Source organism: Protomyctophum bolini (genome assembly GCF_963924005.1).
Source record: "Protomyctophum bolini genome assembly, chromosome: 5".
In the NCBI taxonomy this organism is placed as follows: Eukaryota; Metazoa; Chordata; class Actinopteri; order Myctophiformes; family Myctophidae; genus Protomyctophum; species Protomyctophum bolini.
The window spans coordinates 12,946,879-12,959,825 of NC_137866.1; the positions used below are offsets into that span (position 1 = coordinate 12,946,879).

Here is a 12,947-nt window from a genome sequence, read left to right on the forward strand (position 1 = left end):
CATAAAACATCTAAAAACATTTCCTTTTGATTTTGATCTCATCACACTTTGTCACACTGTCAACTAACTGAGTTCGTCTGGCTTTTGCATACAGTACGTCACAGTTCAGACCAGAGAGAAGGCTGTGCACCTTAACCCATTTTTGGCGGGAACCCCTTTTGGTGTTAGCATTATGTTATGCTTTCGCTATTGAAAAATACCAGATCTACAAGCTCATAGCTCTCCACCGAGTGGCGCGCTACGAGCTTGTAGGTCTGCCATTTTTGAAAAATCGAAGAACCACTGACATAGAAACAGCTTTTTCAGAAAACTGTCAGGATGTAGAAGACATTTTTGTAATCTGATCTCAGGTCGAAATGAGTTAATTGTTGAGTTGTTTACCAGTGTTTCTTTCTGCAGGCTGCAAGTATAACCAAGTGAACAGCCATTTCCACTGCATCCGTGACGGCTGTCAGTTCTCCTTCCTGCTCAAGCATCAGATGACGTCACACGCTCGCAAACACATGAGGCGGATGCTGGGGAAACACTTTGACAGGGTTCCATCCCAGGTAGAGTACTGTTGTGATGCGTTCACGTTCAATCAGTGTCATGCCCATTTCAAAAAGGAGCACTTAGATTGGGTCATAGTATCCCTATTCAGGGAACGTCATAATAATAGGCGAGATTTAGCAAAGATTGAAGAACATTCAACAGCGAGCGATGTGAGCAACGTAGGATTGGCTGTTGTCGCTGTTGACGCACGCCGAAGCATATCACGGTGTTGTACATCGTTACATCAGCAAGAAACAGCAGAGTTCCTTGCACGCGCGTAACAAATGTGACAGACATGCCTCGTACAGTAAAGTTTGTAGATTCCTCATTTTTCACCATGCTTCCTGTTCTGTGAGTCACGTGTATAAATAAGAATAACGAGCACCGTGGTTGGCAGTTTGTAAAGCAAAGGAAAATACCTGTCATAGCCTGTCACGGCAGTCAACGACAAATGAAACCTGAAATGGCTTTGATGAAGGTTTCTTTTTTATTGTTAAGCTCTGTGGTATGTACAGTATGCAGAAGAGAGGTGTGCACATGTGGTATTTCTTGTTCTATTTGTTCCATTTTGAACATTTCACATACTGTACTGTAAGTAAGACAAGCTCTTAGGAAAGATTGGTGTTCTGGTGAAGAAATGTTGTCTGCGTGCCTGCTAGGAAACACTTCATTTTTATGGCGACTTAAATCATATGAAGGGTATTCGTTCCAAATATACTGCATATCCATTTGCTATTTACTCTCGGAAAAATAACATGATATTCATTCATCAAGATCCAAAAAAGACACATTACATCCTTACGATGTTGCAAGTGTGGGACAACACATTTCAACTTCAATCAAGTCCAGCACTCAGTTTTACTTTCCTTCCAACAATCCTGATGTCATATTCATTGTCTTATATGTGTTTTAAAGTGATTTGATTGTTGTTATTAAAGTAAGTGTTAAATGGCACTATATTCTGATAATAATCATTGCTAGTATGTGTTTGTTCAGTAACAGGGGGATCTCCATCTCTCCAGCTCTTTGGTCAACAGAAAATATTTTTTTGTAGGGACAACACATTTCAACTTCAATCAAGTCCAGCACTCAGTTTTACTTTCCTTCCAACAATCCTGATGTCATATTCATTGTCTTATATGTGTTTTAAAGTGATTTGATTGTTGTTATTAAAGTAAGTGTTAAATGGCACTATATTCTGATAATAATCATTGCTAGTATGTGTTTGTTCAGTAACAGGGGGATCTCCATCTCTCCAGCTCTTTGGTCAACAGAAAATATTTTTTTGGGGGGTTGGGATACAAATGTTATCCTATCAGGAAAGAGAACTCATACAGGATAAACCAGCACAATTGTGTTTTCTTTTGACAGTGAAGTGAAGTGATGACACAAAGAAATGAGCAGACACATTTTAACCAGAACACTATAACATTAAAGCTGATAATGGGTACTCTCTCCTGATTCATTGAAATTGGCAACCCACCTGAAAATGTATTTTGTGTTTATTAAAGAGCTGAAGAGACAGGGAGTCCCCTGTTACTGGAAATAACATTATTATACTGGCTATCAATGCAATGATTGCTATCAAAATATAGAGCTTTAAAACGTTAAAACAGTTCAGTATGGTTATCCAGGATTAGATGAGGTCAGTGTCGTGATCTTATGGAAATGTCCATATTATGGTGGCATGACATGTCAGGAGACGTGATGTCATGAGGCCTGGCCATATAATAGGTGTGATGTCATGAGGCCTGGCCATATGTGGAGGTGTGATGTCATGAGGCCTGGCCATATATGGAGGTGTGATGTCACGAGGCGTGACCATAATATGGAGGCGTGATGTCACGAGCCGTGACCATATATGGAGGCGTGACTAACACACGGAGATGGAGGTTTTCATAGTATATGAAAACCTCCCAATTGTGACCTACAGTATATGGTCGCAATTATATTACAATTACTACAATGTACAGTAATAGTGTATCTGGCTAAACGCACTGTGCCCCCTTATGCCCCCTCAGGCGATGCACCATGGCCAGAGGGCAGATGACATGCAGCACATGTCCGGCATGGGCCAGGGACCCCACAGCATGAGCGGAGGCTTCTCCTCCAACGTGATGGATGAAACGGACGACTACATGGACTACATGGGTGGAGGCAGCCCCCTGGGCCTGTCCTCAGAGTCCTCCAACCAGGACCGCAGCTGCACCAGCACCCCTGGCAACGAGGGCTCGCCCCAAGGTTAGTTCACAGATACATATGTGGAAATGGGTATACGGTCTCTTTTTATGCGTGTGTGGAAGTGGTGGAAAGTAGCAAAGTACATTTGTGTACTGTAAGTAAAAGTATTGGATATTGGATGTGTCGATTGGATTATTATCACAAAATATACGTCACCCACTCCAGCCCTAATACATTTTGGCCATTTGAAAATATAGCTGCTCTACAAGCTTACAATGTGTCACAATGCGATGCATTGTGAACTTGTCGATCGGCAATTTTTGCTACTTTTATGTATATTGTATTGATTACTGAATGAATGAATGAATTATTATTATGAATGAATTATTATATGAATTAATTATTTTATTTAAGTGTCATGCTACCTCGTGGCCCATATCCCTCATGGGATTATAATGACACCCTTTCATACAGTTACAATTATTCAGATATACTCTTCTTATTACACTTATTAACCCAATTTTAAATAAAGTTGAATAGAGTTGAAGGCTTATGCCCAACAGTGATGATATTGAACATACATACAATAATAAGGTTTGTTTTGTTGAAATCATCCAGTGCTTGTTACGTCCAGACGAGATATTTCACTGCTATATTCTGCAGTCATGGAATTGAGTTTAAAAGGGTTTGATGTCTCAAGGCCATGTTCTTATATTTGTATGTACACGATATGCATCTCGGACAATACATCTCTATTTGCTTAATGGCCTCACAAACATCAGCGTTTTGAGTTATTACACTTCAAATTAAATGTGTTCTTTCACCCCATATACTGTACTATGTCAAACTGTGGTGAAACTATAACATTGAGCTTCATGACTTCTTTAAATACTTTAGAGTGTTAAACACACAGGTCTTATTTCTTAAACCTATTGAACAGACACACATTTTCTTTTTTTCCCCCACCTCCAAAATCTGAGCCTGCCATCATTTACATGTGTTGCTAATAAAATCCACTACCCTCATCATTGTTGCTTTGGCTGGTTGTTCGGGTTACTTGTCTTGATTGGGCTTCATTTTGTATCATTCTCTTATCTTTCCCCCTCTTCTTTACTTCTCGTCCCTGTGTGTATGACTGTGTCTCCCCCTCTATGTCTGTCCTCCTCCACCTTTCCCTGGTCTACCTGTCTCTCCAGGACAAGGCTACCCCGTCACCACTTCTTCTGTTCCTTCCACCCCCGCTGACACTAGCGCTCCCCACAACGCCCCTCCGCCTCATCCTCATCCTCCTCCACCACCACCACTTCCTACTTCTATTTCTCTTGCCCTTCATCCTGGACTCCATCAATCCCATGCCTCATCTCTCTCTCTCCATCAGTCCCAGAACCCGTCTCTCTCCCTCCATCAGTCCCAGAATCCGTCTCTCTCTCCCGCTCTTCTCCGACCTCCTCTTTCTTCACTCCCGTACCTCCTTTCTCCATCCTGTCTGTCATACTCTCTGCTCAGCGCCTCTCTGGGAGCCACTCGGAGTGTTGTCATGCCAACCAACACACCAGCTTTCAGCCCCATCATTGCCACTCCGTCTCCGGTTAAAAATGACGTCCCTATAGTACAGGATGCTGCAGGTACTTATCCCCGGTGCAAATCCAACACTGCAGCCTGTCATTCTCAATCTGAGTCTAGTACTTTATTTTACTGTCTTATCCAATATTATATGACAAATACTTTATGAGAAAGCCAAAGACTTCCAAGCATGCAAAAACTGAAAACACCTCTAGGGAAACAAATCCAGGAAAAGTGCATGCTTACCTGTCTGTGGTGGGTACAGTAACACAGGACAACATGTCCCAGAGCAAGTTTTATGTAATTACATGATGCGTTCGTCACACTATAAGGTAGCATTCCACTTTATTGGAATTTACTGGGCTTTGGAGTCAGTGCCGTAAATTCAGCACCTGTAGTCCCAAAGCCTTGGCCTTGTTTAGCCTCCATTAACAAAGACTGCATCACCGGCCTCTTATTTTAATCACGCCTCAAGTTTTATCGAGGCCTACTGCTTCCTGTCATGCAGAACAGGGATCACATCATTAGCAGTGACCCCAGGGGTGCTGGAGAAGGTGGGCACCCCTCATAAAAAACAACATGGAGATAAGAGTGGGCAGTTAAGACCAACAGCTCCGCCTCCGTTTGGAGGCGGTAGACACCCTGTAAAAGTGTCATGTTCCTTTTAGCAGCGAAGCAAATCTGTCATTTTCCCCCTCCTTTAATCATTGTTGGAATTCAGAATCTCACTGCTTACTCAGCCATTAGCCCCTTCTGGCTGAGTAAGGAGTCAACTGCTTGTTGTAGTTGTAGAGTTTGCACTGTGCTCTGATCAGTCATGTTTGTCTGACATGCTTCCTTTTTTTATTTGTTCCCCATCTTTAGGCAATACCATCTCCATCCCTACGGCAGCTGGTGCCAAGAAACGCTTCTGGATCATCGAGGACATGTCGCCCTTTGGCAAACGCCGCAAGACGGCCTCGTCGCGCAAGATGCTGGACGAGGGCATGATGCTGGAGGGTTTCCGCCGATACGACCTGTATGAGGACTGCAAGGACCCTAGCTGCCAGTTCTCTCTGAAGGTCACCCACTACCACTGCACGCGCGAGAACTGCGGTTACAAGTTCTGCGGCCGCACCCACATGTACAAGCACGCGCAGCACCACGATCGCGTGGACAACCTGGTGTTGGACGACTTCAAGCGCTTCAAGTCCTCACTGAGCTGCAACTTCCCCGACTGCCAGTTCTCCGGCAACAGCACCCACTTCCACTGCCTCCGCTGTGGCTTCCGCTGCACCGACAGCACCAAGGTAACGGCCCACCGCAAGCACCACGGCAAACAGGACGTGATCACCGCTGCCGGCTTCTGCCAGTTCAGCTCCAGCCTGGACTGCGAGGTCGCCGACTGCAAGTACAAGCTCAAGTGCTCGCACTTCCACTGCACCTTCCCAGAGTGCAAGCACACTGTGGTGGGCATGTCCCAGATGGACTCCCACAAGCGCAAGCACGAGAAGCAGGAGCGAGGAGAGCTGCCATCCGTGTCCCCCCACCAAGAAGTGGCGCACCACCTCGGTGGCGGTCTGTCTGCGATTTCCTCGGCTTCTCTGGGTCTTCCCTCTCCCGGTGGCCTGCATGGAATCGGCCACAACCACTACACCAATGCTCCTTCCATGCTCTACCCGCCGCCGGTCAGCATGCACTCTGAGTATACCCACCCATACCCACCGTCTTCAGTCAGCCTGGACAGCTCTCTCAACCTGGGCACAGAAAACAGCAGCTCCCTGTTCTTCCTGAAGAACGCAGCCGGCCTGGGCCTCAGCGACTCACTGGACCTCAGCAAGAAGATGCACCACAACTCAACCATGGCTATGGCCCCTGGTCCAAACTCCACACCCCCACTGGGGCTGTCGGCACCGCAGGAGGACACCACAGGCACGTCTGGCGACGCCGAAGATGACATGTCGCCAGAGGAGGAGGCAAACCCGGGAGAGGAAGAGGAAGAGGAGGAGGAGGAGGAGGAAGAAGCAGAGGAGGACCTCAACACTGACTCATATGAAGATTCGATGCCAGAGCCTGACGGTGAAAAGGACAATGGCGAGAGTTTCGATGCTTCCGTTAACCACACTGACGCTTTCCAACTGGAAAAGGCAGAGGCTGATGACCCGTGAAAAAAGAAATAATAATACAGACTGTATAGGAACTGACTATGAACCCTGTGTACTAGGAACAAACAGAAAATAAAACGGCCTCATTTATCATGTTCATAGACACTTCATATGACAAAATAAAACCCGGAGAAATGACGGCCCAAAATGATTTATTATGATGTTTACAAGATGACCAACATTATTAATTCAATTATGCATAAAAAAAATGAACGGAGACACAAAGAATTAGGCCCTCTTTTACACACGGGGCAGCAATGTAAACATTTTACTACACATCAGTCTTTTTGTGTGCGTGCATGTTTGACTTAATTTATTTTATTTCTGTTTTCACTTTTTTGTGTGGAAAAAAGAAAACAAAAAGAAAAACAAAATATCTCTATATAATTATATATGTAAGTGTGTGTGTGCGTGCGCGTGTGTGTGTGTGCGTGTGTGCGTGTGTGCGTGCGTGCGTGCGTGTTTGTATGTGTGTGTGTGTGTGTGTCTGTGTACACGCGTGCGTGAGTGCGTGTGAGGATGTTGATATACAAAAGCAAATAGCTGGTCCAGTCAATATGAACTGTGGGGCCCTGGTATAAAAAGGGACATGGATCACTAAGGAGAAATTATGAAAGAGAATGTGTTCAAACATTTGATCATTTTTCTGTAATATTATTATTAATATTATTATTACTACAACAACACATTTGAGAGCAAAGGGTTAGCATTTTGCTTTAGCCTGTGCCCATCTCTCTCCAACGTTTTTTGCAAGGTATTTATTGTTATGTTCTCAATGACATGTAGAATTGACCAGTGACTGCGCGGTCAGTCTCAGCTGCAGATGGGGCATCTACTCGCACCTCATGAGCAAGCTATCAGTGTAAGCAGTCCTCTCTGACATTCTGCTAGAACCTGTTCAACTAGCACCAAAATCCAAGCTCTCCCCCATGTCATTTCACCCTCCGCACCCCCTTTCCCGCCCACCCACCCCCCATGTTGAGGAATCAAGTTTGTGTATGGATAGTGGACTTTTCTATTAGCTGACGGTGACAACGATGACTAGAGATACACGAATCGTATATAAAAAAAAAAAAAAAATCTATATTTTTGTTACCGTTTTGCATCATTGCATTGACAGTTTTCGTTCCATGTTGTGTTGTTAAGTAAGATGCATATCGATTTGTAAGAGGGCGAGGTCATGACTGATGACCAAGCAACTGTGGCGGGGGGGGTGAAATGGACCGGATGACGATGATAGCGTCAGGGAGCTTGTGATGTGTTTGAAAATGTACAGACCCAAAAACGTTGTTTTTGTTTTCCATTCACTCTGGCTGTGGTTGAGCTCCTCCTGTTGTAAAGTTTATACTCCCAACGCGTGACGGCGTCGCTTGACGACAGGAACCCATTTGAAGAACTGAACTGAAAATCAATTCTTGTCGGCAAGAGACACCATTATGCTACGGAATATAAATTAGGCTTAACGGTTTTTATTTAATATTTATGTGACCTTCCAATGAGACATTTTAGGGTGTTATTGCACTTTTTAGGTTAATTTTTACCTTCGGAAGAAATATGACATATATCTTTTAACAGGGAATTTTGCTTTAAGATGTTTTATTTCACTTTTTTTGTTGCTTTTTTGCTTTGATGCACAAATAGATGTTAGTGTGACAAAGAACTGTTGTTCTGTGGTTTATTTAAAGACTGGTTTTTATTTGCTTCAGTCATTGGACGGTTTAAAAAATGCAAAAAAGGGGGGAGGCGTGCTGAAAATATGGCGACCTGTCAAGAAACACTAATATGAACTGTGATTATAAATCAATTCTCAACAAGATCGTGGCACTGCTCAGATTACCAAAAGCCACCTTTCTGATTTCTATTCACCCAAATGTGTAAAACAGAGGTGTGGACAGACACTGTAGGCCTAATTATGAATTATGTCCTGAACTTGGCTTTGGAAATACATCTTCATAATATAGGGAAATAATGTGTGCAGATAATGATTCTCCAGATATTGTTTTGAGAATAAAAAGAAAAAAAAAGGTTGTACAGTATTTTCCTCTGTAAAAAAATAACTATATGAACAAAATGCTCTTTGATGAACAGCTTCCTTTAAAAAGAAAACCATAAAAAGGAGAAATGAATAATAAAAAGTTAAAAATTGAAATAGCCTCACCATAGTTTGCTTGTGTGCTTGGAATGTTATTTGTATCTTTTTAATTTAATTGTTATTCTGGAAGAAGTTAGCAAAAACAAGTTAGGACCCTATTCATATACCGTAGCAATGGCACCGGAGATTCTTTTTTTTTTTTACTTTGATACTTTTGCATAAAAACAAAAAAACTTTCCTCTTTTTTGCAGACAATATTTAAAGCTCACACTAAAACACACTGATTTGGATTTCCTCACAGATGTTTGTGATATATTTAACGACTTGTTTTATCCATTTTTGTTTGTATGTGATTTTTGTGTGTGCATTTTGTTTTTAATTAATTGGAATTCTTGGTTTATATATTTACTTTGCTGTGGGCATGCCTCGTTCACAGACTGAAGTGTCTCCTCGGACTCAATTGCAAGGCATCACTATTTGTTTTGTTTCTTTATACATTGACATAGCTGTTGGACTGGGAGACATTGTGCACTTGAATACCGTGTGTGTGTGCGTGTGTGCGTGCGTGCGTGCGTGCGTGTGCGTGTGTGTGTGTGTGTGTGTGTGTGTGTGTGTGTAAAATAGCAGGATTTGTAAAAAGTTGAAAATAAAGAAACTATAATTATTCTAATGATGATACATACTGCTTGATATAGTGCTTTAGCCTGAGGACATGTTGAGTCAGATGTGGTTATAGTGAGAGGTGCTACTGGCTGACCCAGGTTAACTATCCCCAAATAGATGCAGCAGGGCCGGGGTGTGAGCTCCAGTGGTCAGGTGGTGTGTGTGTCTCAGTGGTACTACTGAAGGAGTTTGACAGTGTGTCTCCACTCTCCAACCCCTGAGAAAGAGACGGATAGATGCATGGCCACTCTCTGGAGGGGTGGGGCGGGAGGGCCGGGGAACCCCAACCATTACACTATGGACCAGCTTAGCTGAGCCTAATTTGTACTTGATCGTAAAACGTTTTCACATGAAAGTCTGTTGTTTCCGGCGAGGGACACAGACTTTACAGGTCTGTCACCAGTACCAAGACAACTCCCCCATGTCTCCTTTTTCCAATGTTTTAACAACATTGTCTGTCTGTCTGTCTGTCTGTCTGTCTGTCTGTCTGTCTGGGCCCTTCACCTCACCGTTCTGTCTGTGTGTCTGTCTGTCTTTGCCCCAGTCTACAGCTGTTCCCGTCCTTCCTCCACCTCCTCCTCCTCCTTGTGATGTTTCTTTAAATAAATAAAAAAATAACACGGGTAAAGGCATCACCATCTGTCAGCCAGCTGGCATCCTGTATATAATCTACCAGGGAAAAAAAGAGAATAAACATGAAAATTATATTACACAAAAACCAGACGGAAACGACCTCCAAATCCTGCATAGGCTGCTGCCTGAAACGACAGATCGTTTTACGGTTTTAATTAAGAGAGGGGAAAAAGGGATGGTCTAAAAAAGAGGTAGGAGGGAAATAAACTAAGATGTATATCCCCAGCTAACAAGTGTAATGTGAAAGCAGTGGACTGATACAGTGTAGTGTATAAACAGAGCAATGTTTTAGCCTCTGTGAAACATATTGCACTTTCGGACTCTAAGCCATCACCAGTTCGCAGTCAATTTGGCAAGATTCACAACCATTACAAGGAGGCAAACGTGATTTTGTATGAAAAGTAGACGAAGCAGTTTGAAAAAGTAAAGTCTTCTACTTGAATTTTCTGCCCTCAGCACTACTGTTCATGCTATTAATATTGCATATTTCCACTTGGATACAGTGCTGTTCGTCTTCATTGTGCTAGATATTTATGTTAATCTTTTGTTTGTGCATGTCTTATGCAAAGATTGAGCTTTTCACTCAATGAAATAAACACAAACTGAACAAAACGTATGCCTGTTTGAATGTTCCTGTTTATTAACACCTTGATTTCACTTCTCAGTGTAAAAATGTATTGATACCATTGAAGAGTACAATATGCTGTGTGTGTGTGTGTGTGTGTGTGTGTGTGTGTGTGTGTGTGTGTGTGTGTGTGTGTGTGTGTGTGTGTGTGTGTGTGTGTGTGTGCGTGCGCGCACGTGTGAAATGTGTCTGTTGTGGCGTGATGTGCCCTAGCTGGGTTGATACATGCCAAGAACAGGTTGAGTGACAGGTTGGGGTGGTTACAAGGCAGCATGGCTAGGAACACACATGACAGGTGTGCACTACTGCATATGGTCACATGATGCCTATGAGGCATATTAGAAACCAAACAGATGAAGCTCTGCTTAATGGTGGCTTTTATTAAGTTCACAAGGGGAGCAGGCACGGGGTGTGTGTGGGCAAGACGAGAAGCAGGTGCGGGCAGCTAGGTCTAGATATTGTACAGATGAACCTGAAGAGATTGTGGTCATTGGAATGATTTATGGAAATGTACGTGTCCCGACCTCATTGCCTGCTTATCGCCTGCTTATTGCCTGCTTAAAATTGCGGAAAAAACAAAATCATTTTTTCCGCAATTTTCCGCAATTTCGCAAATTTTCAAAAAGGTTCAAAATTCAAAATTCCGCAATTTCCGCAATTTTTTAAATTTTGAAAAAAAAGTTATCCTCGTTTCTCATCATTTTGGACCATGGGCTATAGCCTATATCGTACGGCATACTATAGCGCGCCGTTTTTCATCATTTTTGTAACCCAGCCAACATGGCAACCCACGAATGGCAACCCATGTCAACTGTCAATCAAGGCAGTATAAAAGTGACATCAGGTCCTACACTCCCCACTCCCACTTCCACCTATACAAGATGGCCGAATTGTTTGGCAGCAGCATGGCAGAGTCACTGTGACAATCTTGGAATACTCTGCGGTGAGTCATATAGGCTTGGTGTCATTAACTGTAACTTGGATCAACTGGTTAACTGTTTGTTTATTTTGAAAACATTTGATTTATATTTTGAAAGCATTTGATTTATGAGTTATGTTTGAACTTTTGGTTTAATTAATATTGGTGTATTCTATTATAATATATATATGTCATGTTATATAATTGTATATATTATGAAACACCTTGAATTTTGATTTATTATATTATAATATATATATATATATATCATGTTATATAATTATATATATTATAAAATACTTTGAATTTTATTTTCTAAAAACATGCATGTAAAGATATAGACTTATTAGATAAATGATTAAAGATTCGATCCTGATCAAATCGAACTCTTTATTCATTTAATAGTTTTATTTAAAGTTGACTTTTCTGAACAAAAGACTGATGTAGACACCTGGCCTTGCAGGTCAGGTTTTTTGTTTCATCAAAAGGAAACCCACTTGGATGGTTCTCGTACGGAACCTGGCGAGCCGACCCGGACTTCGACGCCCCCCTCCCTCCACAAATGTGGTAAATCCAATTCTCCCCCCCTGGAGAAAGAGACTGAATTTCCCTAGCTAGGAACCTGGACAATCACCACATTTAAAGGGCCCCCATTCTTTTTGGTTTATTATTTTCTATAATGTTCACAGTTGTTTAAGTTGTTTTTGAATAATAATAATATCTCAGTTACACTTTAACTCCAGTTTCTGCCTCCCTTATTTCCTTGGTTTTCATACACACATTGAGCTCCTTTTCCGAACCTGGTTTACTTTACACGCAGTCAATCTCTACCCATTGTGCCACTTGCTACAATTTGACAAAAATGAAAAAAACGATGGGTTATAGCCCATGTTTTTAGAAATTTTGAAAAAAAAAGTTAGCCTCGTTTCTCATCATTTTGGACCATGGGCTATAGCCCATATGGTACGGCATACTATAGCGCGCCGTTTTTCATCATTTTTGAGGATTTGAAAAAAATGAAAAAATGGAAAAAAAATCCGCAATTTCCATTTCCGCAATTCCACAATTTGACAAAAACTATGGTTTTTGTCAAATTGCAAATTGGGGAAATTGCAAATTGCGGAAATTGTAAATTGCGGAAATCGGGGAAAAAAATGACGAAATGACAAAAACGATGGGTTATAGCCCATGTTTTTTGAAATTTTGAAAAAAAAAGTTAGCCTCGTTTCTCATCATTTTGGACCGTGGGCTATAGCCCATATCGTACGGCATACTATAGCGCGCCGTTTTTCATCATTTTTGAAGATTTTAAAAAAATGACGAAATGACAAAAACGATGGGTTATAGCCCATGTTTTTTGAAATTTTGAAAAAAAAAGTTGGCCTCGTTTCTCATCATTTTGGACCGTGGGCTATAGCCCATATCGTACGGCATACTATAGCGCGCCGTTTTTCATCATTTTTGAAGATTTAAAAAAAATGACGAAATGACAAAAACGATGGGTTATAGCCCATGTTTTTTGAAAAAAAAAGTTAGCCTCGTTTCTCATTTTGGACCGTGGGCTATAGCCCATATCGTACGGCATACTATAGCGCG

The 12,947-nt window shown here is 42.0% G+C and overlaps 1 protein-coding gene across 9 annotated transcripts in view; it reads left to right on the forward strand.

Annotated features, from left to right (window-relative positions):
- Positions 1-9,181, forward strand: part of casz1 (castor zinc finger 1) — a 203,046-nt gene extending 193,865 nt beyond the window's left edge. For 5 of the 9 annotated variants that reach the window (XM_080764839.1, XM_080764840.1, XM_080764837.1 and 2 more), the window contains 4 exons: positions 385-548; positions 2,553-2,772; positions 3,909-4,337; positions 5,140-9,181. In XM_080764839.1, the coding sequence (XP_080620965.1) occupies positions 385-548; positions 2,553-2,772; positions 3,909-4,337; positions 5,140-6,422 (2,096 nt within the window). In that variant the 3' untranslated portion in view covers positions 6,423-9,181. The remainder of the gene's footprint in view (positions 1-384; positions 549-2,552; positions 2,773-3,908; positions 4,338-5,139) is intronic. The other 4 variants (XM_080764838.1, XM_080764842.1, XM_080764844.1 and 1 more) reach the window with 3 other exon arrangements.
- Positions 9,182-12,947: the final 3,766 nt, after the last annotated feature.